The following is a 24,680-nucleotide window of genomic DNA, read 5'->3' as shown; positions in this document are numbered from 1 at the left end:
TATTTTAATGGACTGCCTTCACTGACAACAGGCTCTTAAAAATTTCGAAGCTCATTTTGAAGGCTAAGAAGTAGCTTGTTCAGTTTATATTTTCTATTTAGATTTTTATGGCATGGTCATGTTCGAGCAATTTAAAGTCATAAATTTTGTTTCACGAGTTAAATTTTTTTTTTTTCGTTGCTAATTAAGGACTCCTTAATATAAATGATTCTGAAGTGACTGCCCCTTCTTTCTGTTTACAAATTGTCAATGAGACAATTATATCTGCCTTGATAAATGTCAAAAACAGTGTCGTCTTTGGCTATTTGTTAGATTCTTAACGTTTGAAGCTGTTTGGTGATGTTTTAAAGAAAGGAATCTGATATGTCTAGTTATGTTGTCTAAAAGTTCTTTCAAACTCATTTTATTTTTGTGACATCAGTATGTAACGGAATCTGAGACAAAACGCTGCTGATTAAGTAATTTAACATCCTTCTCATCGGTGTCATCTTTATGTGAAATTGGCTTATAAAAGCAGTTTCGCATGTTAGCAACTTTTTAAATGCTCTTTTAGTCGGATTAGAACTGTCATGAAGCAAGTTTTCCAGCTTCTGTCCATGGTGATGCACTGTCATTCTTTTTTTTTTTTTTAATACAATAAATATCGTGTTTATCTCCCACTCATCAGGTAATATTGCTGCCGGCTATTGTTTCGCTAAACTATTTTAACTGTTTAACTCACACATAACCTTGTCAGAAATATGAACATTGTGCAATTTCTTCTTTTAACTCATAGTGTCGCTGTTCACCTGCAAAGCAATGTGTGTCTTCAGTACACATCTCTCCACCCTGCTTGTGATGTCAAACATAGGGGTTTCAGCTAATCATTTTATAGAACATCGTTGACGACGACTTACTGCCTCATATAATCTACGTCTATTATTCTATATTGGATTTTATGCTTGTTTCCTTGTACATAGCAATTGGTACTGGATTCAATTTCTGCCTGATGTCTAAAGAATCCCAAAGGTTCCGTGTTGCTGCTGAGATGTTTGGTCTTTTGTTCTTCGTGCTGATGGCGCACACCGCTTATGGAGACGTGAGCTATTCTTTCCCGGAGGAGATGAAACGCGGATCTGTGATTGGAAATATAGCAAAGGATCTCGGACTCGATGTGAACAGACTGTCATCTCGTAAGGCTCGAATTGATACTGAAGGTAGCAGAAAACTATTCTGTGACATTAATCTGAATACTGGAGAACTGATCGTAGCGGAGAGAATCGACAGAGAAGAGATTTGCGGGGACAGGCTTTCGTGTGTTTTAAAAATTGAGTTCATGCTAGAAGATCCATTAGAGCTGCATCGTGTTTCAGTTCAAATTCAGGATATTAACGACAATTCTCCTGTTTTCTCAAAGGATTTGATCACATTTGAAATCAGGGAGTCTGCTGTTAGAGGTACACGCTATCGTTTGAATGCGGCTCATGATGCTGATATAGGACAGAATGCAGTTCAGAGATACAGTCTACAGAATAATAACAATTTTCAATTGAGTATGAATTCAAATGTAGACGGAGAAAAAAAATTGGAATTCGTGCTAGAAAAAGAACTGGATCGTGAGCAACAAAAATATCTGACATTAATTCTCACTGCGGTAGACGGCGGGACTCCACCGAGATCAGGTACTGTAGCCATACACGTCACTGTGCTGGATGCTAATGATAATGCTCCAGTCTTTAGTCAGGCCGTCTATAAAGTCAGTCTGCCTGAAAATTCTCCTGTAGATACTGTAGTGGTGACAGTGAGCGCTACTGATGCTGACGAGGGACAAAACGGAGAAGTGACATATGAGTTCAGTCGTATCTCTGATAGAGCTAGAAAGCTGTTCTCGTTGGATTCAAATACAGGTGCCATTCGAGTTACAGGTTCACTTGATTTCGAAGAAGAAGCCATTTATGAAATACTAGTTGAAGGGAAAGATGGATTTGGTTTATCTAGTGATGTTAAAGTTGTGATAGAACTTGCAGATGTTAATGACAATGCTCCTGAGATACGAGTGAAATCTTTGCGTATCCCCGTTCCCGAGAACGCGTTACCTGGTACAGAGGTTGGCATCATTAATGTGCAGGACAGAGACTCTGAGAATAACGGACAGGTGCGCTGCTCCATTCAGCAAAACGTCCCGTTTAAACTCGTACCTGCAATCAAAAATTACTATTCTCTGGTGACCACAGGTGAATTAGACCGCGAGCTGCTCTCTGATTATAATATTACAATTACTGCTACTGATGAGGGCTCTCCGCCTTTATCTTCCACTAAGAATATTCACCTGACTGTAGCTGACGTGAATGATAATCCACCTGTATTTCAGGAGCAGAGTTACAGAGCTCATGTGCAAGAAAATAACAAACCGGGCTCCTCTATTTGTTCAGTATCAGCTACAGACCCAGACTGGAGACAGAATGGTACTGTAGTTTATTCTCTGTTGTCCTCTGATCTTAATGGCGCATCGGTGTCCGCCTTTATATCCATTAACGGAGACACCGGGGTCATTCATGCCGTGAGGTCGTTTGATTACGAACAGTTGAAAAGTTTCAAAGTGCTCGTGTTAGCCAGAGACAACGGGTCTCCTCCTCTGAGCAGTAACGTGACCGTGAGCGTCTTCATAACGGATGAGAATGACAACTCCCCTCAGATATTATACCCCTCTCCGGAAGGAAACTCCTTCATGACCGAGATGGTACCCAAAGCTGCGCAGGCGAGCTCCCTGGTCTCCAAGGTGATAGCAGTGGACGCGGATTCTGGGCAGAACGCGTGGCTCTCGTATCACATTATTAAAGCGACAGATCCGGGACTTTTCACTATCGGTGTCCACAGCGGAGAGATCAGGACGCAGCGGGACATTTCTGAATCTGACAGCATGAAACAGAACCTCATTGTGTCCGTGAGAGATAACGGACAGCCCTCTCTCTCAGCCACATGCGCATTGTATTTACTTATATCAGATAACTTGGCTGAAGTTCCAGAACTGAAAGACATGTCTCGAGACGAGAGCAGCTCCAAACTGACGTTTTATTTGATCATCGCGCTGGTGTCCGTTTCCACTTTCTTCCTGACCTTCATCATCATCATCCTGGCCGTGAGGTTTTGTCGCAGGAGAAAGCCCAGACTGTTGTTTGACGGAGCTGTAGCCATTCCCAGCGCGTATCTGCCTCCAAATTATGCAGAGGTGGAGGGCGCGGGAACTCTCCGCAGCACTTACAATTATGATGGATACCTGACCACGGGCTCGCGCACTAGTGACTTCAAGTTCGTCAGATCTTATAATGAGGGCACGCTGACTGCTGACCTGACTCTGAAAAAGACTCAATCCGCTATGGATGATCTTGAGGGACTTGAAGCAGAAATTAATGATTCAATTCAGGTAGGAATAATGTTTTTTTATTTATTAATTTATTAATTTATTTTAAATGATTAATTGGTTAATAGATTATATATATATATATATATATATACATGTTTGTATTTTGAGGAGGCTTTGTCTTTGAAAATGTCACGTGGATCAATTTGATGTCTGAGAGGCACTTGGAGTAGCGTTATCTCTCTCTCTCTCTCTCTCTCTCTCTCCCTCCCTCATACACACACACACACACACACACACACGCACACTTGCATTGATTTCTGTTTACAGAAGTATTGTACATCACCCGCGTTTGCAAGCTTAGTAGAAAAGGCATATGTCTACTAAGCTTGTGTATTTGTTGTCCACGGTGCTGTGCAGGCAGTTCTGATGCTGCAGGGGATGTGCCCACAATATACAGTCCACCCCCAATCAGGCTCGTTCTGCTGACTAAACGTGTTGTCAAAAGCATGTTTTCGTTTTGGTCTAACATTTTTTTTGCTTGTGTATTCGGATATTTGTAATCGAATCGGTAAAAAAAAATAAAGTTGTTGTTTTTTTAAAAATTATAATTTGCCGTTTTTCTAACAGATGTCTAATTTATGTGAACTGTATCGTGTAAAGACAGTTAAATTTCGATGTCAGTTCAGTAATTTTAAACGACTTTTTAGTCGGAATGGAAATGGCACAAAACTGATTTTCCTGTTGCTGTTCATGGTGCTGCCTAGGCATTTACATTTGGTGTTTGAGTTTTTACTTCAATACAATGTAACCCCCCTATACCGCTGTTTTTATTTCTTTCTTACTGTTTATTTTATACACTGCAAAAAAAATAAGTGTAATTTTAACTGTAAAATTTTGTAAAAACACTACCAAAAAAAAGAAGAACTGTTAATAGGTTAACTGTAAGTTTCCATGATATATACAGGGAAAAACGGTAAAAGATCTAACTAGACATTTCATGTAATTGTACAGTAAAATGCTTTTAATTCTACAGTTTTTAGAAGTTAAAAAGAACAAATCAATGTATAATTTACAGTCAAACACTGTAAACTGATATTCCCAGAATTCACTGCGTGACATTCCACATTTTAAAGAATTTTGTTTAAATAATCATGTTTTTATTATATAGTTTTTTTTAAATGTTTTTTTATATCAGTTATGTACATTTGGGCTTTGTTTCGTCTTCTGTTGTTTAATGAATGCTTATTGCATTATTTAAGTGTCATGTGTTACCATTATGGTGTTTTGTGTTTGAATGAATGACTCTGTTCACCTTCTATATATTAGTATATATTAGTGTATAGGCCTACTAATGCTTGTGGCGAAGCAACTTGTGATGAGCTGTGGCTTTTCGTGTGGCTTTCTCTTTTACCACTTGCACTATTATGGTGGTTGGCAGTATGTTAAAGGTAAAAAACAGGTTTTAATAGCAGTTTGCGTTGTTGAATTTACTGGTTTACATTCAAATTGTCTTCTTTGTAATTTACAGTTTTATACTGTAAAATGTACAGTTTTTGGCTGTAAATGTGTTTACAGTTTTTCTGTATTTTTTTTTTACAAAATTATTCTGGCATGTGTCTAAAGTGTCATGAATGTTGTGGTCATTATTTTCCAGTTATCAGTGAATATCACTGTTATTTTCTTGCTTCACCAAATAATTGTAAGTATACACCAATTTCAGTGCATGTTTCAGCACATAATCTTCTCAGAGATATAAATATCATGCAATTTATTAATTTTAACTCATGGTGTCGCTGTTCACCTGCAAAACCATGTGTGCATTCTTGTACACATCTCCCCACCCTGCTTGTGATGTCATACATAGGGGGCTTCAGCTTGTCTCGTTATAGAAAAGCATCGACGTTGACTGCCTTATATGCTGTACTTCTGTTTGCTTCTCTAAAATTAGATTTGTATCTGTTTTCTTTTTATTTGTTTATTGTTGGATTTAATTTCTTAGGCATTTCAGAGGTTCTGTGTTACTGCTAAGATGTTTGGTCTTTTGTTCTTCGTGATGATGGCGCACACCGCTTATGGAGACGTGAGCTATTCTTTACCAGAGGAGATGAAACGCGGATCTGTGATTGGAAATATAGCAAATGATCTCGGACTCGATGTGAACAGACTGTCATCTCGTAAGGCTCGAATTGATACTGAAGGTAACAGAAAACGATTCTGTGACATTAATCTGAATACTGGAGAACTGATCGTAGCGGAGAGAATCGACAGAGAAGAGATTTGCGGGGACAGGCTTTCATGTGTTTTAAAATTTGAGTTCATGCTAGAGGATCCATTAGAGCTGCATCGTGTTTCAGTTCAAATTCAGGATATTAACGACAATTCGCCTGTTTTCTCAAAGGATTTGATCACATTTGAAATTAGGGAGTCTGCTGAAAGAGGCTCTCGCTATCGTTTGAATGCGGCTCATGACGCTGATATAGGACAGAATACAATTCAGAGATACAGTCTACAGAAGAATGACAATTTTCAACTGAGTGTAAATTCAAATGTAGACGGAGAAAAAAACTTGGAATTACTGCTAGAAAAAAAGCTGGATCGTGAGCAACAAAACGAGCTAACATTAATTCTCACTGCGGTAGACGGCGGGACTCCACCGAGATCAGGTACTGTAGCCATACACGTCACTGTGCTGGATGCTAATGATAATGCTCCAGTCTTTAGTCAGGCCGTCTATAAAGTCAGTCTGCCTGAAAATGCTCCTGTAGATACTGTAGTGGTGACAGTGAGCGCTACTGATGCTGACGAGGGACAAAACGGAGAAGTGACATATGAGTTCAGTCGTATCTCTGATAGAGCTAGAAAGCTGTTCTCATTGGATTCAAATAAAGGTGCCATTCGAGTTACAGGTTCACTTGATTTCGAGGACGAAGCTGTGTATGAATTACGTGTTGAAGGAAAAGATGTATTTGGTTTATCCAGTGATGCTAAAGTTGTAATAGAACTTTCAGATGTTAATGACAATGCTCCTGAGATACGAGTGAAATCTTTGCGTATCCCCGTTCCCGAGAACGCGTTACCCGGTACAGAGGTTGGAATCATTAATGTGCAGGACAGAGACTCTGAGAATAACGGACAGGTGCGCTGCTCCATTCAGCAAAACGTCCCATTTAAACTTGTACCTTCAATCAAAAATTACTATTCTCTGGTGACCACAGGTGAATTAGACCGCGAGCTGCTCTCTGATTATAATATTACAATTACTGCTACTGATGAGGGCTCTCCGCCTTTATCTTCCACTAAGAATATTCACCTGACTGTAGCTGACGTGAATGATAATCCACCTGTATTTCAGGTGCAGAGTTACAGAGCTCATGTACAAGAAAATAACAAACCGGGCTCCTCTATTTGTTCAGTATCAGCTACAGACCCGGACTGGAGACAGAATGGCACTGTAGTTTATTCTCTGTTGTCCTCTGATGTCAATGGCGCACCGGTGTCCTCCTTTCTATCCGTTAACGGAGACACCGGGGTCATTCATGCCGTGAGGTCGTTTGATTACGAACAGTTGAAAAGTTTCAAAGTGCTCGTGTTAGCCAGAGACAACGGGTCTCCTCCTCTGAGCAGTAACGTGACCGTGAGTGTCTTCATAACGGATGAGAATGACAACTCCCCTCAGATATTATACCCCTCTCCGGAAGGAAACTCCTTCATGACCGAGATGGTACCCAAATCTGCGCAGGCGCGCTCCCTGGTCTCCAAGGTGATCGCCGTGGACGCCGATTCTGGCCAGAACTCGTGGCTCTCGTATCACATTGTTAAAGCCACAGATCCGGGACTTTTCACTATCGGTGTCCACAGCGGAGAGATCAGGACGCAGAGGGACATTTCTGAATCTGACAGCATGAAACAGAACGTCTTTGTGTCCGTGAGAGATAACGGACAGCCCTCTCTCTCAGCCACGTGCGCATTATATTTACTTATATCAGATAACTTGGCTGAAGCTCCAGAACTGAAAGACATGTCTCGTGACGAGAGCAGCTCCAAACTGACGTTTTATTTGATCATCGCGCTGGTGTCCGTTTCCACTTTCTTCTTGACCTTCCTCATCATCATCCTGGCCGTGAGGTTTTGTCGCAGGAGAAAGCCCAGACTGTTGTTTGATGGAGCTGTAGCCATTCCCAGCACGTATCTCCCTCCAAATTACGCAGAGGTGGAGGGCGCGGGAACTCTCCGCAGCACTTACAATTATGACGCATACCTGACCACGGGCTCGCGCACTAGTGACTTCAAGTTCATCAGATCTTATAATGAGGGCACGCTGACTGCTGACCTGACTCTGAAAAAGACTCAGTCCGCTGTGGATGATCTTGAAGGGCTTGATGCGGAAATGAGCGATTCCTTTCAGGTAGGACTCTTTTGTATAAAAAAAATGAATGGCCTTGGTTTAAAAGTTAGATTTTTATTCATGATGTAAGTTGTCTGCTTGTATTGAAAAAAGGCTCTATTCTTAAAAATGTCACGTGACCACTTCATGCAAAATCACATGCGAAATACATGAAGAAACACATGAAACTTGTATCACATTTCGCATGTGATTTTAACTTGTGATTGCACGTGAAGCTCACATAGTTCCTCTTTAAGGGCGTATTTGAGGGTCTGACTTTTGAAAGGTAGTTACCTTTTTTGTATGAGTAATTTTGCTTATTTTCTCTGCTATCAGGAATGTATGTTTGTATGTTTGTATGTTTGTTTATTGCTTTGCGACTCTTTTATCGATGTGTTGCATTTGTGAAATTAGCGTATAAAGAGATTCAAATACCGATGTCGGTAATAATCTTTCTTATTTCTTATCCAACTAAAAGGATGGATATTACTGTCACAGGATAGTGTTTCTCTCTCTCTCTCCATCTCCCCCAAACTGTTGCTGTCCATGGTACTGCATTAGCATTTACCTTTGTTTTTTTGGGATCTTATTTTATTGCTGCTTTTTTGTTCTTATCTCGAACCTACTACCACTGTGTGTGTGTGTGTGTGAATAATATCAATTTTGTGGTCGTGTTTATCTACCACCCTTAAGGGGAATTGAGATACTGGCGCGTTAAAGAATTCTCTGACCAGGTTGAACTTTGCTGTTCGATATTTGCAGTTTGAATTAAGATTTCTTTTCAGCGCATTGGTTTAAGGTTTAAATGATATCTTCTTTAGAAATTGATTTGAGTTAATAATTTAGGCGACGCCATCTTCCATTTCACAATGTGAATCCAAATAATTCCAGGCGTTTTATTGAACTTGTGTATTCTGATCATTTGTTGCTTGCAGGTAATGAACTGTTAATAAATGATTGTCCACGACAAATATAAACACTTGTTTCGTTCATAGATCATCTGGTTTGAGGGTCAAACACCTGACTGTGTAATAACTAACTGTTATTATCATTATGCAATTTACGCGAATGTTACACAATCTGCTGGAACAGATTTGAACCTGCCACTGAAAGATTTTGAGAAAAGAGAGGATGGTAGTCAAGTTCTCAAATCTCATGTGTTAACAAAATGTTAGCTATCTATTTGTAAAACTACCGCAGGATCCAATATATATATTGCGAATTGGATTTTATGATTTAGAGTTTATCATGTCATACCTCGACTTCAGCTGAATGTATTCATAAATACAATGCTTAATAAATGCAAACGTATTGACTGAAGTGTAGGATTAATTCAGTTTGTTTACAAGCCACGAAGAAACGACGTTATTTCTTTGTAAATATTACGTTTTTTTTTGCCAATACTTTTAAGCAAATGAACACTACAGGAGAATAATCTGAATGTATTGATCTTGTTCTTTTGTGTAATTTTGGTAAAAAGAGATTAAAGGGGTCATAATGCCATTTTTGCACAAGCTAATATGATTCTTTAGGGTCTAAATTGAAAGTTTGTAATATACTTTAATTAAAAATTCTCATTAGTATTGTAAGAAAACACTCATTTTACCTGGTCAAAAACAGCTCTCTGTTCAGCACACCGTTTTAGTGCGTGTGTTTTTAAATGCTAGTGAGCTTTGCTCGCCCCGCCCCTCTGTTCTGTGGGGCGTTTTTGACACAACACACGTGGAGTGTTGCCTTGACAACAGTTGAGGGTATATTTTGAAGAATGGCAGCGGGAGTCTCTGAGGATACTGTGCAACCGTAAGGTTTTGTTCATTATAAACGTGGGATTATTAATTATATTGAGAACGTCAGAATAGAAAACATGCATGTACCCTGAATGTAAACATTAGCCACATACATCGTGAAGCGTGCTAGCGATTTGCAAAGATTAATATAAAGATTAATATAAAGGTTAATTAAACGTTACACTCACTTCTTCTGGAGGTTCAGCAGGAACACGAATAGTTGGTACCGATTCTTTTTTCAGGAGCAGCTTCTTAGCAAAACCAGCTTTATACTGACCTTCATTTATAAAGCAGTCTGGTGAAAAATGATTCGCGCAAACATGAAAACATTGACGTTGCTCGTGGGGAATATTCCCTTCAAAAGCGAAACTCAGCCACTGTGTCTTCAGCGGTTCGGACTTAGGAACATCAAAATGACTGCTGTGTTCATTATTGCACCCGAGAACAGAACACCACAATCGCTTAGACGCCATTCTGCTCATAGACAGCTCCAGCGTATATTAACAATGACGCGCGGACTATGATTGACAGCTCGCTCACGAGCAAGGGCGGGTCTGTGTTGAAACACTGCTGTCAATCAACCATCGTGGGAGGGGCGTCCGACCGTGTGACGTCACACGGTCGAACGGCTTGATTTGAGACAGGGTAAAACAAATAAGGAGATTAAAAAAAAACACTGGATGGATTTTTATCATTTTATGATGGTTGGGTACAGGCACTGCTAACACACATTTCAGTACAATCAACTTGTAAAAGTGCATGTACCATTATATGATCCCTTTAAGACAACAGACAACAATCCGATTAAATTGAACATATGGAATTACGAATTGCGTAATTTAATAAGCAATACGTTTTACGTTTACTATTAATAATGATCTTAGAAAACAAGTTATGTGGAAAGGTCCGTAAATATTAAGGGGGCAATGCTGTTTCATACATTCAGAGTTGTTTAAAGAGTTGGATTCTCATGCTAAGCATGGACAAAGTTTCTAAAACAATTTGGACGTATGGCAGAATATTTCTGTGATAAAAATCTTACTTCCGGGTTCGTACAGGTCTCAGAGAGTTTTTTTTTTTTTTAATTTAAATTTTTTTTTATTGCAAGACAAAAAAAGAAAATGACAGTTTTTTGTTTTTTTTTCTCGATCGTGGCTCTTCATGACGTGAACGAGGGTGGAACTCGTTATATGGGCATTTCTCCCGGAAGAACGCGCCCGTGGACGCATCGACCAGGGGTGCGTTTCCCAAAAACAACTATGATCGCAAATTCCGTCGTTAACAATAGAGTTCAATGGAATTAACGACCACAGTTAGCTAACGATGCTTTTGGGAAACGCACCCCAGAGCGAGAGCAAGAGTGCGCCCATCAACGCGCTTCATCCGGCTGCACTGCACGGGATTCGCTCGGCAATAATGTCTCTAAAGAAGTGTGTTTTTGGTTGTGAGGGAAAGATAACCTTGTTAAGCTTTCTGAAGAACCCAGCCTTACGTAAACAGTGGATGCAGTTTGTTTATTCGGGGCAGAAACGGAGTTTCTCAAGTGTGTTTGTTGACGAACGTTTTATAAACAAGGCCCAGTTTGACGCTGGATTTGCACATCGTTTGATACTGAAAGATGGAGCGGTCCCAGCTATAAAAGATTCTGGTTATGATTCAAAACTGCAGACGGTAAGTGAAAAGGCATCACATGTCTCTGTTTTGTTGGCGATCGGTGCAAGTGCTCGTCACTCTTTAGCTCCGCCCACGGCGCGCCTCCAGGAGCTCGGCTTTTCTCGGAGAGAATCGTAAAGCTGTATCTTTCTTTTGTAAATATGATAAACTAAAGACTTTTTGGAGATATGAAGGATGCAATACTACTCTATAGGTACTCAAGATTAACATGAGATTGGGTGAAACTGTGTGTGTTATGCCCCCTTTAAGTTTGTTGCTTTCCTCTCATGTTCTTAATTCATTTTTTTTTTAAATCGTCACTTCTCTGAATTAGAAATTTTACTATAGCATGGCATATTTCTATATTGGATTTATGATGCTGTAGAGGGCGTTGTCTGTTGAGGTTTTTCTTTTTATGCCCTATGTAGGCCTGCATATATAGTCGTGTTTATTTTTATTTATTTATTTATTATTATTATCATTATTATTACTATTATTATTATTATTATTATTAAATATATGCCCTAGAAAACTGGAGTCGTTTTTTCACATTCTACATAAATATTTGGTTGTGCCAGGCCAAGTTATTTAATGTGCACGATAAATGTTAAATCCAAGTTTAGACAATATCAGACCTATGAACGTTTTTGCAGTTTCAAAATCGAACTCTTAGTGTCGCTGTTCACCAGTGTAACCGCTGACCTTCATATTACTGTGTCTCTCCACCCTGTTCATGATGTCATATACAGGACTGATATCTCAGCTCACCGTAGGAAGTCGTCGATGGTGAGCGGTGCCTCATCTATAATTCTCTTGTATCGACCACGAATTAGATTCAGTCGTTTCAACTCTAAATACACGTGGATAACGTGGATACTTTTGTCTTCGTTTCCGCGTAGATATCTAAACCTTCTGTGTTGTTGCTGAAATGGTTGGATTTTTCTTTGTTGTGCTGATGGCGCACACCGCTTACGGAGACGTGAGCTATTCTTTCCCGGAGGAGATGAAACGCGGATCTGTGATTGGAAATATAGCAAAGGATCTCGGACTCGGTATGGACAAACTATCAAGTCGAGAGGCACGTATTGATAATGGAGATAACCGACAACGATTCAGTGATATTAATCTGAATACTGGAGAACTGATCGTAGCGGAGAGAATCGACAGAGAGCAGATTTGTGGAAAGAAAGCTTCATGTGTTATTAAACAGGAGCTCGTGCTGGAAAATCCTTTAGAGCTGCATCGCTTTATTCTCACTGTTGAGGACATAAATGATAATTCACCACAGTTCAAACAAAGTGTAATAAAATTTGAAATACAGGAATCAGCAGACAAAGGATCTCGTTACTTATTAGATGAGGCTCACGATGCGGATATTGGTATGAATTCAGTGCAATCATATACACTTCAAGACAATGAGCATTTTATTCTTAATGTACTAACTCGTGCAAATGGAAGAAAATATGGTGAACTCCTTCTTAATAAAGAGTTAGATCGCGAGCAGCAGAAAGAGCTAACATTAATTCTCACTGCGGTAGACGGCGGGACTCCACCGAGATCAGGTACTGTAGCCATACACGTCACTGTGCTGGATGCTAATGATAATGCTCCAGTCTTTAGTCAGGCCGTCTATAAAGTCAGTCTGCCTGAAAATGCTCCTGTAGATACTGTAGTGGTGACAGTGAGCGCTACTGATGCTGACGAGGGACAAAACGGAGAGGTGATGTATGAATTTGGTCATTTATCAGAACGCCTCATGGACTCATTTTCTCTCGATTCGTTGTCTGGAGAAATTAAATTGAAAGGTCTCATTGATTATGAGGAAGAGAGTTCAATTGAACTGCCAGTTCAAGCCAAAGATGGTCAAGGGTTAGCCAGTCATTGTTCTGTATTAATTGATGTTATTGACGTCAATGATAATGCCCCTAAAATAATGAGTAAATCTGTTAGAATATCTATTCCTGAGAATGCGTTACCCGGTACAGAGGTTGGCATCATTAATGTGCAGGACAGAGACTCTGAGAATAACGGACAGGTGCGCTGCTCCATTCAGCAAAACGTCCCGTTTAAACTCGTACCTTCAATCAAAAATTACTATTCTCTGGTGACCACAGGTGAATTAGACCGCGAGCTGCTCTCTGATTATAATATTACAATTACTGCTACTGATGAGGGCTCTCCGCCTTTATCTTCCACTAAGAATATTCACCTGACTGTAGCTGACGTGAATGATAATCCACCTGTATTTCAGGAGCAGAGTTACAGAGCTCATGTACAAGAAAATAACAAACCGGGCTCCTCTATTTGTTCAGTATCAGCTACAGACCCGGACTGGAGACAGAATGGCACTGTAGTTTATTCTCTGTTGTCCTCTGATGTCAATGGCGCACCGGTGTCCTCCTTTCTATCCATTAACGGAGACACCGGGGTCATTCATGCCGTGAGGTCGTTTGATTACGAACAGTTGAAAAGTTTCAAAGTGCTCGTGTTAGCCAGAGACAACGGTTCTCCTCCTCTGAGCAGTAACGTTACCGTGAGTGTCTTCATAACGGATGAGAATGACAACTCCCCTCAGATATTATACCCCTCTCCGGAAGGAAACTCCTTCATGACCGAGATGGTACCCAAATCTGCGCAGGCGCGCTCCTGGTCTCCAAGGTGATCGCCGTGGACACGGATTCTGGCCAAAACGCGTGGCTCTCGTATCACATTATTAAAGCGACTGATCCGGGACTTTTCACTATCGGTGTCCACAGCGGAGAGATCAGGACGCAGCGGGACATTTCTGAATCTGACAGCATGAAACAGAACCTCATTGTGTCCGTGAGAGATAACGGACAGCCCTCTCTCAGCCACGTGCGCATTGTATTTACTTATATCAGATAACTTGGCTGAAGTTCCAGAACTGAAAGACATGTCTCGAGACGAGAACAGCTCCAAACTGACGTTTTATTTGATCATCGCGCTGGTGTCCGTTTCCACTTTCTTCCTGACCTTCATCATCATCATCCTGGCCGTGAGGTTTTGTCGCAGGAGAAAGCCCAGACTGTTGTTTGATGGAGCTGTAGCCATTCCCAGCGCGTATCTGCCTCCAAATTACGCAGAGGTGGAGGGCGCGGGAACTCTCCGCAGCACTTACAATTATGACGCATACCTGACCACGGGCTCGCGCACTAGTGACTTCAAGTTCGTCAGATCTTATAATGAGGGCACTCTGACTGCTGACCTGACTCTGAAAAAGACTCAATCCGCTGTTGATGATCTTGAAGGACTTGATGCGGAAGTGAACAATTCGTTTCAGGTAGGACAAGCAAACAAATAAATAAATATGGGTTTACAGATTGCTTTCATTCGCAAAAGGCTCTTTTGGTGAAAAGATTGTAGTCTTGTCCAGGCAAATTTTCCTAGAATGTAATCACTTACAAGGTCACTTACAGTTTTTCGCAATTGCTTTGGCTCAATTCTCGAATGAGGTGTTTTTATTGTTTTTAATTTAATTTTAGTATTCTCACAACAAAAAGTTCAGATGTCTGAACAATTATATTTTTGTTCACATCAGATTTGAACTAAAAAAAAAAAACCTTTTGGCAAAAATTTAACATTTTCGGAAACTTTTGGAAAGTTTCCGGAAATTTCTAGAATTTTTCCACCCCTTCGCAGCCCTACTTGCCATTGTAATGGTATCACAACCTTGCCAATCAACCAAGTTCAGGAGTATTTAAATAGAGTTTTTCCAGGCCAATCACAACCATTTTTGAACAAGGAGGAGCGTCACAACCCTAAACCGCAGCAGCTACAGCAGTTCTGTATAAATAAATTTATATGTGTTACATGTAACCTGTGAAAATTCACAGTTGCTTCGTATGGAAGCGCAATAGGAAGATATGTAAGAATGTGAGGTGTTGGTGTTGGGGCAAGACAATATATTGTGTAAAATTATGAAGCAATGGTGAATATTCAGTTTACATGTAACTAATTTCTACAAAAATTAATTTACTATGTAAATAAAAATGTTCATTTTCTTTTTGTGTACTATTGACTTTCCCCCATACATTTTGACCTACTGTCCAAATATGTATCTAAAATGCTCGATGTGATGCATTTAAACAATTTGACCAACGTGGCACATTACTTTTTTTGTTGTTTTTTTTTTGGTAGCATTGGCCAAATCACTGACACAATAACTAGGTTTTGATGAATGAATTAAATGGTTTGGGTGAGTTACATTTTTCAGACATACAAAAGAGTTCTGATGTTCCAGCAAACAGTTGTGACAGTTGATCTTACAGTTTAAAGAACGTTAAGACTATATCGAAAAATGTACAAAAGCGATTGAGAAAAACTGTAATGTGTTTTAATTAGACAGGGTTTCAAAAATGATAATTATCATAGACATTACGTGGTCCAAGATAAACCCAAGTAATGTGATCCCACGTAATGTCGATGTCGTCGTAGTCTTTTTCTTTTTCTTTCTTTTTTTTGCCTCTTTTCTGTATAATGTTTCTTGACTTTTATATTCGTTATTTTTAAACACCAGTTCATGTTTTTGTTTGTTTGTTTTGTTTGGATCCTCTTATAATAGGTTATGTTTGTGGTCGTATGGTTTTGACGGGCTTGATGCGGACATGAGTGCTTCTTTTCAAGTAGAATTAAAGTGTTTGTGTATTTAAATATTTGTTCTGAACATACATATTAAATGAAAAAGAAATATACATGTATAATCGTCTCTAGCAAATATATTAGATTCAGAAAGCTTAAAGTTGTTTGATATTTTAAAGAAAGAAATCTGGTGTCTCTTTGTCTAATTGTTCTTTTATAGTAGTTTTACTTTTTGTCACAGCAGCATGTCTCTTTATATGGATTCTGGGGTTTGTATTCGAATGTGACGAATTTCTGGTATTTCTATGTTGCTCGCTCAGTGATTTTCTCATCGACGTCTTAATGGTAAACTTTTTAAAAGCAATTTCGCATATTAGCATCTATTCAAACGCCCATGTAGTCTGATTAGAACTGTCAACAGTGCAGGTTTTCCTGTTGCTGTCCATGGTGCTGCACTGTCAGTTACTTTTGGTATATGGGTTTTACTCTTAAATGATGTAGCTCCTATATCTCTAGCTTACCCCCTTTATTTATTTATTTATTTAGGCTATTTATTTATTTAGTAAATATTGTGGTTGTGCTTATCTTCTACTAATCGGGGAAAGTCGCTGCTGGCTTATGTTTGGTACATAATTTTAACTGTGTTGCCGAAACTTTAATCCTGTCTACGCAGTTTCGTCTTTTGACTCATAGTGTCGCTGTTCACCTGCAAAACAATGCGTGTGCAGAGCTCTCCACCCTATTCGTGATGTCATACACAGGGCTACAAGCTCATCTCGTCGTACAAAATCGTCGACAGTGACTGATTCCTGATATACTATCTACCTTTTAAGGTTTCATGTTTGTATTTTGGGTCGTATGTTAATTACTGTATTGCTGGTTTAAATTTTGGCTTAATTTCTGAAGCATTTTAAAGGTTCTTTGTTACTGCTGAGATGTTTGGTCTTTTGTTCTTTGTGCTGATGGCGCACACCGCTTATGGAGACGTGAGCTATTCTTTACCGGAGGAGATGAAACGCGGATCTGTGATTGGAAATATAGCAAAGGATCTCGGACTCGATGTGAACAGACTGTCATCTCGTAAGGCTCGCATTCATACGGAAGGTAACAGAAAACAATACTGTGATATTAATCTGAATACTGGAGAACTGATCGTAGCGGAGAGAATCGACAGAGAGGACATTTGTGGGAAGAAAGCTTCATGTGTTATTAAACAGGAGCTCGTGCTGGAAAATCCTTTAGAGCTGCATCGCTTTATTCTCACTGTTGAAGACATAAATGATAATTCACCACAGTTCAAACAAAGTGTAATAAAATTTGAAATACAGGAATCAGCAGACAAAGGATCTCGTTACTTATTAGATGAGGCTCACGATGCGGATATTGGTATGAATTCAGTGCAATCATATACACTTCAAAACAATGAGCATTTTATTCTGAGTGTCCTTACGGGAGCAAATGGAGGAAAATATGAAGAGCTGGTTATTGATAGAGAGTTGGATCGTGAGCAGCAGAAAGAAGTAACATTAATTCTCACTGCGGTAGACGGCGGGACTCCACCGAGATCAGGTACTGTAGCCATACACGTCACTGTGCTGGATGCTAATGATAATGCTCCAGTCTTTAGTCAGGCCGTCTATAAAGTCAGTCTGCCTGAAAATGCTCCTGTAGATACTGTAGTGGTGACAGTGAGCGCTACTGATGCTGACGAGGGACAAAACGGAGAAGTGACATATGAGTTTGGTCATGTATCTGAAAGTCATCTGGAAATGTTTTTGCTTGATGCAGTGTCTGGTGAAATTAAACTGAGACGGTTCTTTGATTATGAGGAAGAGAGTTCAATTGAGTTGCCATTCAAGCTAAAGATGGCCAAGGGCTAGCAGGTCGATGCACTGTGTTAATAGATGTTGTTGATGTCAATGATAACGCCCCTATAATAGTGATTAATTCCCTTAACAGCCCTGTTCCCGAGAATGCGTTACCCGGTACAGAGGTTGGCATCATTAATGTGCAGGACAGAGACTCTGAGAATAACGGACAGGTGCGCTGCTCCATTCAGCAAAACGTCCCATTTAAACTCGTACCTTCAATCAAAAATTACTATTCTCTGGTGACCACAGGTGAATTAGACCGCGAGCTGCTCTCTGATTATAATATTACAATTACTGCTACTGATGAGGGCTCTCCGCCTTTATCTTCCACTAAGAATATTCACCTGACTGTAGCTGACGTGAATGATAATCCACCTGTATTTCAGGAGCAGAGTTACAGAGCTCATGTGCAAGAAAATAACAAACCGGGCTCCTCTATTTGTTCAGTATCAGCTACAGACCCGGACTGGAGACAGAATGGCACTGTAGTTTATTCTCTGTTGTCCTCTGATGTCAATGGCGCACCGGTGTCCTCCTTTCTATCCATTAACGGAGACACCGGGGTCATTCATGCCGTGAGGTCGTTTGATTACGAACAGTTGAAAAGTTTCAAAGTGCTGGTGTTAGCCAGAGACAACGGTTCTCCTCCTCTGAGCAGTAACGTGAGCGTGAGTGTCTTCATAACGGATGAGAATGACAACTCCCCTCAGATATTATACCCCTCTCCGGAAGGAAACTCCTTCATGACCGAGATGGTACCCAAAGCTGCGCAGGCGCTCCCTGGTCTCCAAGGTGATCGCCGTGGACGCGGATTCTGGGCAGAACGCGTGGCTCTCGTATCACATTATTAAAGCGACAGATCCGGGACTTTTCACTATCGGTGTCCACAGCGGAGAGATCAGGACGCAGCGGGACATTTCTGAATCTGACAGCATGAAACAGAACCTCATTGTGTCCGTGAGAGATAACGGACAGCCTCTCTCTCAGCCACGTGCGCATTGTATTTACTTATATCAGATAACTTGGCTGAAGTTCCAGAACTGAAAGACATGTCTCGAGACGAGCAGCTCCAAACTGACGTTTTATTTGATCATCGCGCTGGTGTCCGTTTCCACTTTCTTCCTGACCTTCATCATCATCATCCTGGCCGTGAGGTTTTGTCGCAGGAGAAAGCCCAGACTGTTGTTTGATGGAGCTGTAGCCATTCCAGCGCGTATCTGCCTCCAAATTACGCAGAGGTGGAGGGCGCGGGAACTCTCCGCAGCACTTACAATTATGACGCATATCTGACCACGGGCTCGCGCACTAGTGACTTCAAGTTCGTCAGATCTTATAATGAGGGCACGCTGACTGCTGACCTGACTCTGAAGAAGTCCGCTGTGGATGATCTTGAAGGACTCGATGCGGAAATGACCGATCCGTTTCAGGTAGGGCTAACAAAGTTTCACTTGTTTATTTAATGGTGGGCTTCCATATTTAATGTGTATTTGTGTTCAAAGTTTACCGCTTTGATTTGCAGCAGGCTCTTAAAATATCACGTATCGCAAGTCAAGTTGAGTGTAAACTGTCCTAGAAGACACCACACACACACACTTTTTTTTTTTTGCAAATTTGGTTATGCTTTCAAGTAGTTAAGTTGTTTTATACTCTGTATTTTTAATGAGTCATTGATGCGAAATGCATTTGTAAATAGTTGTGTTTTATCATCTCATTAAATCTGATGTGATTAAACGCGAAATTTATGATTTTTTTTTTATGTTAGTACTATCGATTTTCTACTGTTCTTGCGATTTTCTCGTTATTTACTTTTTTTTTTTTAGCGTGTCTATGAACTGCGTTCATAGAGGTTAGACTCATGTTTCTTTGTAAAGGGGATATGTATGTACAATGTTGTAAACCTTTTTGGTAAAAACTTTTCATTTATGAGTAATGCATTGTTTTCAAACGGATTAACGCCATTTGCAGATCATTTAGTGAGTTTACAAAACCTTTCTATCATAGAACTTATTTAAACTTTGCATGTTAATTTGAGTGTCCGTTTAATTTCTGTGTTTATCCTGCTTCTTCAGTAAATCAGTGAGGAAATCTGTAATTATTGATATTTAAGACAAAGCAAGTGTTTTCACATCTGTTTCATCGTTGTGTCCTTAATGTGAAATTATTTCTTTAGTAGCTTCGTTTACCTATAGACATCAATTACAGAACATTTTGAAACACTTGTGTGGTGTGCACTTGCGGGTGGAATTTTTAATGTTGCTGTCCATGGTGCTGATCAAGTAATGTGTGAATCGCGTTTCCACTTCTCATATCCTGTAACTCTGTATGAAGCAATTGGTTTTAGGAGTACCCTAAAAATAGTTTCTTAATCCTTCAAAATAGAATGTTAACAACCAAAGACTCTTAATGTTTTAAAGTCATTACCGTGATCGTTGCTGTTCAGTCATACTACCATAACTTATTCGTTCTAGAGAGCTAAATATGCAGTTTCTTGTTTAAACACTTAGAGTCGCTGTTCACCTGTAATATCATTGACAAAAACAATTTTCCTGTCTCCACCCTGTCGGTGATGTCATTAGCAGTGCTTCTAGTTCGTTTTTATGGAAAATCGTCGACGCTTACGTTTTTTCGAGTCTTTTGTGTATTATTGTAGATGTAGTATTCAGATTTACGTTTTGTATTGCATCTTGTGTCTAAAGCATATTTACAAATGGATTTTCAAAGCTTCTGGCTTAATCATCAGATGTTTGCCTTTTTGTTCTTCGTGCTGATGGCGCACACCGCTTATGGAGATGTGAGCTATTCTTTACCGGAGGAGATGAAACGCGGATCTGTGATTGGAAATATAGCAAAGGATCTAGGACTCGATGTGAACAGACTGTCATCTCGTAAGGCTCGCATTGATACTGAAGGTAACAGAAAACGATACAGTGACATTAATCTGAATACTGGAGAACTGATCGTAGCAGAGAGAATCGACAGAGAGGAGATTTGTAGTGAGGGGCTTTCCTGTGCTCTTAATTTCGAATTAGTTCTAGAACACCCATTGGAGATACACCGTGTGACAATACAAATTCAGGATATCAATGATAACACACCGACCTTTCCCAAAGACACAATAAAGCTTGAGATAAGTGAGAATGCTGTGAAAGGCGCTCGGTTCCGCGTGAATGAGGCTCATGATGCGGACATAGGACAGAATGGAGTGCAAAGCTATTCTATTGAAAGGAATAATCATTTTCTTTTATCTGTAAGCACAAAGTCAGACGGTGGCAAAAATATCGAGTTAGTGTTAGAAAGAGAGTTGGATCGCGAGAAGCAGAAAGAGCTAACATTAATTCTCACTGCGGTAGACGGCGGGACTCCACCGAGATCAGGTACTGTAGCCATACACGTCACTGTGCTGGATGCTAATGATAATGCTCCAGTCTTTAGTCAGGCCGTCTATAAAGTCAGTCTGCCTGAAAATTCTCCTGTAGATACTGTAGTGGTGACAGTGAGCGCTACTGATGCTGACGAGGGACAAAATGGAGAAGTCACATACGAGTTTAGTCGAATTTCGAAAAATGCCAACTTACTATTTTCTCTAGATCCAAACAATGGGGAGATTAAAGTTAAAGGCCCCATTGATTTTGAGATGGCATTAAGGTATGAAATGCTTATTGAGGGAAAGGATGGCTCTGGTCTTTCTTCGGACACTAAAGTAATCATAGAAATTGCAGATGTCAATGACAATGCCCCCATTATAGTGATTAAATCTTTAAATAGCCCCGTTCCTGAGAACGCGTTACCCGGTACAGAGGTTGGCATCATTAATGTGCAGGACAGAGACTCTGAGAATAACGGACAGGTGCGCTGCTCCATTCAGCAAAACGTCCCATTTAAACTCGTACCTTCAATCAAAAATTACTATTCTCTGGTGACCACAGGTGAATTAGACCGCGAGCTGCTCTCTGATTATAATATTACAATTACTGCTACTGATGAGGGCTCTCCGCCTTTATCTTCCACTAAGAATATTCACCTGACTGTAGCTGACGTGAATGATAATCCACCTGTATTTCAGGAGCAGAGTTACAGAGCTCATGTGCAAGAAAATAACAAACCGGGCTCCTCTATTTGTTCAGTATCAGCTACAGACCCGGACTGGAGACAGAATGGTACTGTAGTTTATTCTCTGTTGTCCTCTGATGTCAATGGCGCACCAGTGTCCTCCTTTCTATCCGTTAACGGAGACACCGGGGTCATTCATGCCGTGAGGTCGTTTGATTACGAACAGTTGAAAAGTTTCAAAGTGCTGGTGTTAGCCAGAGACAACGGTTCTCCTCCTCTGAGTAGTAACGTGACCGTGAGTGTCTTCATAACGGATGAGAATGACAACTCCCCTCAGATATTATACCCCTCTCCGGAAGGAAACTCCTTCATGACCGAGATGGTACCCAAAGCTGCGCAGGCGCGCTCCCTGGTCTCCAAGGTGATCGCCGTGGACGCGGATTCTGGCCAGAACGCGTGGCTCTCGTATCACATTATTAAAGCGACAGATCCGGGACTTTTCACTATCGGTGTCCACAGCGGAGAGATCAGGACGCAGCGGGACATTTCTGAATCTGACAGCATGAAACAGAACCTCATTGTGTCCGTGAGAGATAACGGACAGCCCTCTCTCTCAGCCACGTGCGCATTGTATTTACTTATATCAGATAACTTGGCTGAAGTTCCAGAACTGAAAGACATGTCTCGCGACGAGAGCAGCTCTAAACTGACGTTTTATTTGATCATCGCGCTGGTGTCCGTTTCCACTTTCTTCTTGACCTTCATCATCATCATCCTGGCCGTGAGGTTTTGTCGCAGGAGAAAGCCCAGACTGTTGTTTGATGGAGCTGTAGCCATTCCCAGCGCGTATCTGCCTCCAAATTACGCAGAGGTGGAGGGCGCGGGAACTCTCCGCAGCACTTACAATTATGACGCATACTTGACCACGGGCTCGCGCACTAGTGACTTCAAGTTCATCAGATCTTATAATGAGGGCACGCTGACTGCTGACCTGACTCTGAAAAAGACTCAGTCCGCTGTGGATGATCTTGAAGGGCTTGATGGTGTGAGCATTCCTTTTTCAGAGGTAGGCGTTTTCACTTTGTCCTTAATGGTTTGATATGGTTCTTTGGGCGTCTTTGCTTAAATGTCTTTGTTTTTTGAGTCATCCGTATTGTGAATAGCACATTAGGTTTTTTTTTTTTCTTTTCAGAATTTTACTCTTGTGCTTTTAGTCTACCCAAACTTTTTTTCTTGTTTATTTGAACTTTTGTAAGGAAATAAGGGGGGAAAAAACAAAAACTTCGGACTTTTCCTGAAGAACTGTTTCTTGGAAAATATTCTTTCCAATTAATATGGTATTCAGATTCGCAATTTGTAATTAACAATCGTTTCAGTAATTAATTATATCATTTTGGTTATTAGAAAAATTTGAAATCACAGCAGTGCACATTTATGCCAGGACAGCAGAGTTGCATTTTGTTAAAGGTTAGAAATGTTACATTTTAAGATTTTAACATCATGATCAGAGTGAAGGGTTATTTATTTTAATTGATCATTATCATACTATATCAATTTAAAGGTTTTGTTTTGTTGTTGTTGTTTTTTTCCCCATAAAATCTTTTTTTCTTTTTCTTTTTTTTTCCTAGGGCATGTGATAAATCTTTTTATAGATTGGAGAGTTACATTTCCAAGATTCCATGAGGTCAATATGAGTTAAATTGAGTAATCAGCCAAAGGTATCTATACAGCTGTCTGTCTAACATGATGAAAAACCTCCTTCTGATTAACAAATTTAGTGATTCTAGTAATTAGTGAAAACAAATCTTTGTTTCACCATAGAATGACATTACAGACTCTGGTGGGGAAGAACTTGACTGGCCTTCACAAAGTCCAAACCCGAAACCTTATTGAACACCTTTTGTAACAGTGTTTGGACCCATCACCAAACATCAGTGCCTGACCTCAGTACTGCTTTTGTATCTTGCTGAAAGTTTATTTTTGAAAGCATTATTCCCTCCCTTTGCTGCTATAACATCTCTTCTGGGAAGACCTTTCATTAGATGTCATTGTCAAGTTATACTACAGTCAAATTTCTACACCAGACATATACAGGAATGATAAAGGGCCCTGCCTGCCTCATGGACATCAAAGATGATATGCAAACATTAAATCACAATTTGTTCTAAGTTTTTGGTGCATTACAGTAAAAACTGCACTAGGATACTGCTCTTCATTTAAGGTGTTTGCTGTTGTTTTTAATTTAACTATGTATGGACCAGGTATTATTCAACCATCTACTCCAGTGTTATAAAATTTAATAAACATATCACACTTGTTATTATACAGAGTTATTTACATTATTACTGCCATTTGTTTTTACAATGGGTTGCTGGAATCTCAAATATCTGTCTATTAAGTTGTTTTATTTAGACATTTAGCTCATTTGAACCTAATGTTGCCTTGTTACTGCTGAATTTAGTTCTTTTTTTCATAAAGTGATAGTTCTCTTTTAACCAGTATGTGTGCTTGTCAGACTCATGTTTTCATGTTCAGATATGTAGCCATGAAAGTAAATTAGTGGTGTTTTGCACAGAAGTATAATGTAGCCTTTTGTTCCCTTTCATGATGCATTTTGTTTGTATGCATGTTTGCCGTTAGGGATTTAAGTTTATCCATACACTGTGATGGAATTTCAAGCAATATTAAAATATTTCTTTCTCCTGTAACTTTAATACCTCTCTGTAATAACTTATTTCAAATTCATTAGTATTGCTGTCAGTGGTTCTGAACTGTACTTGCTTGCTGCATTACTGCATATAGTAGCTCTGATATATACACTCTAAATAAATGCTGGGTTAAATACAACCTAGCGCTGGGTGAAATATGGACAAACCCAGCAACTGGGTTGTTTTGACCAAGCGGTTGGATTAAATGTTTAACCCAACCTTCTGGGTAGTAACCCAACCACTGGGTCAAAACAACCCAATAGCTGGGTTTGTCAATATTTTCCC

The 24,680-nt window shown here is 40.0% G+C and overlaps 2 protein-coding genes across 9 annotated transcripts in view; both read left to right on the top strand.

Annotated features, from left to right (window-relative positions):
- LOC131553664 (protocadherin gamma-A11-like) overlaps positions 1 to 24,680 on the top strand; it is a 165,336-nt gene that overhangs the window by 21,678 nt on the left and 118,978 nt on the right. Inside the window, exons 1-2 of one of the 8 annotated variants that reach the window (XM_058798500.1) lie at positions 20,227 to 22,753; positions 23,509 to 24,122. The exons of 4 other annotated variants lie outside the window; for them this stretch is intronic. In XM_058798500.1, the coding sequence (XP_058654483.1) occupies positions 20,345 to 22,753; positions 23,509 to 23,580 (2,481 nt within the window). In that variant the 5' untranslated portion in view covers positions 20,227 to 20,344 and the 3' untranslated portion in view covers positions 23,581 to 24,122. Of the gene's footprint in view, positions 1 to 529; positions 3,404 to 5,236; positions 7,749 to 20,226; positions 22,754 to 23,508; positions 24,123 to 24,680 lie in introns of those variants that run through there. 3 more of the 8 variants (XM_058798490.1, XM_058798496.1, XM_058798493.1) reach the window with 3 other exon arrangements.
- LOC131553681 (protocadherin beta-15-like) lies at positions 16,379 to 17,764 on the top strand. The gene has a single exon (XM_058798514.1). It carries the CDS (start codon positions 16,702 to 16,704, stop codon positions 17,644 to 17,646), a length of 945 nt encoding a protein of 314 aa, XP_058654497.1. The 5' UTR covers positions 16,379 to 16,701; the 3' UTR covers positions 17,647 to 17,764.

Source organism: Onychostoma macrolepis, chromosome 14, assembly GCF_012432095.1.
Source record: "Onychostoma macrolepis isolate SWU-2019 chromosome 14, ASM1243209v1, whole genome shotgun sequence".
Classification (NCBI taxonomy): Eukaryota; Metazoa; Chordata; class Actinopteri; order Cypriniformes; family Cyprinidae; genus Onychostoma; species Onychostoma macrolepis.
This window is presented reverse-complemented; position numbering and strand designations above follow the sequence as displayed.

Excerpts from the sequence above, each read along its gene's own strand:
- LOC131553681 (XM_058798514.1), top strand. The coding sequence starts at position 16,702 with ATGTTTGGTCTTTTGTTCTTTGTGCTGATGGCGCACACCGCTTATGGA.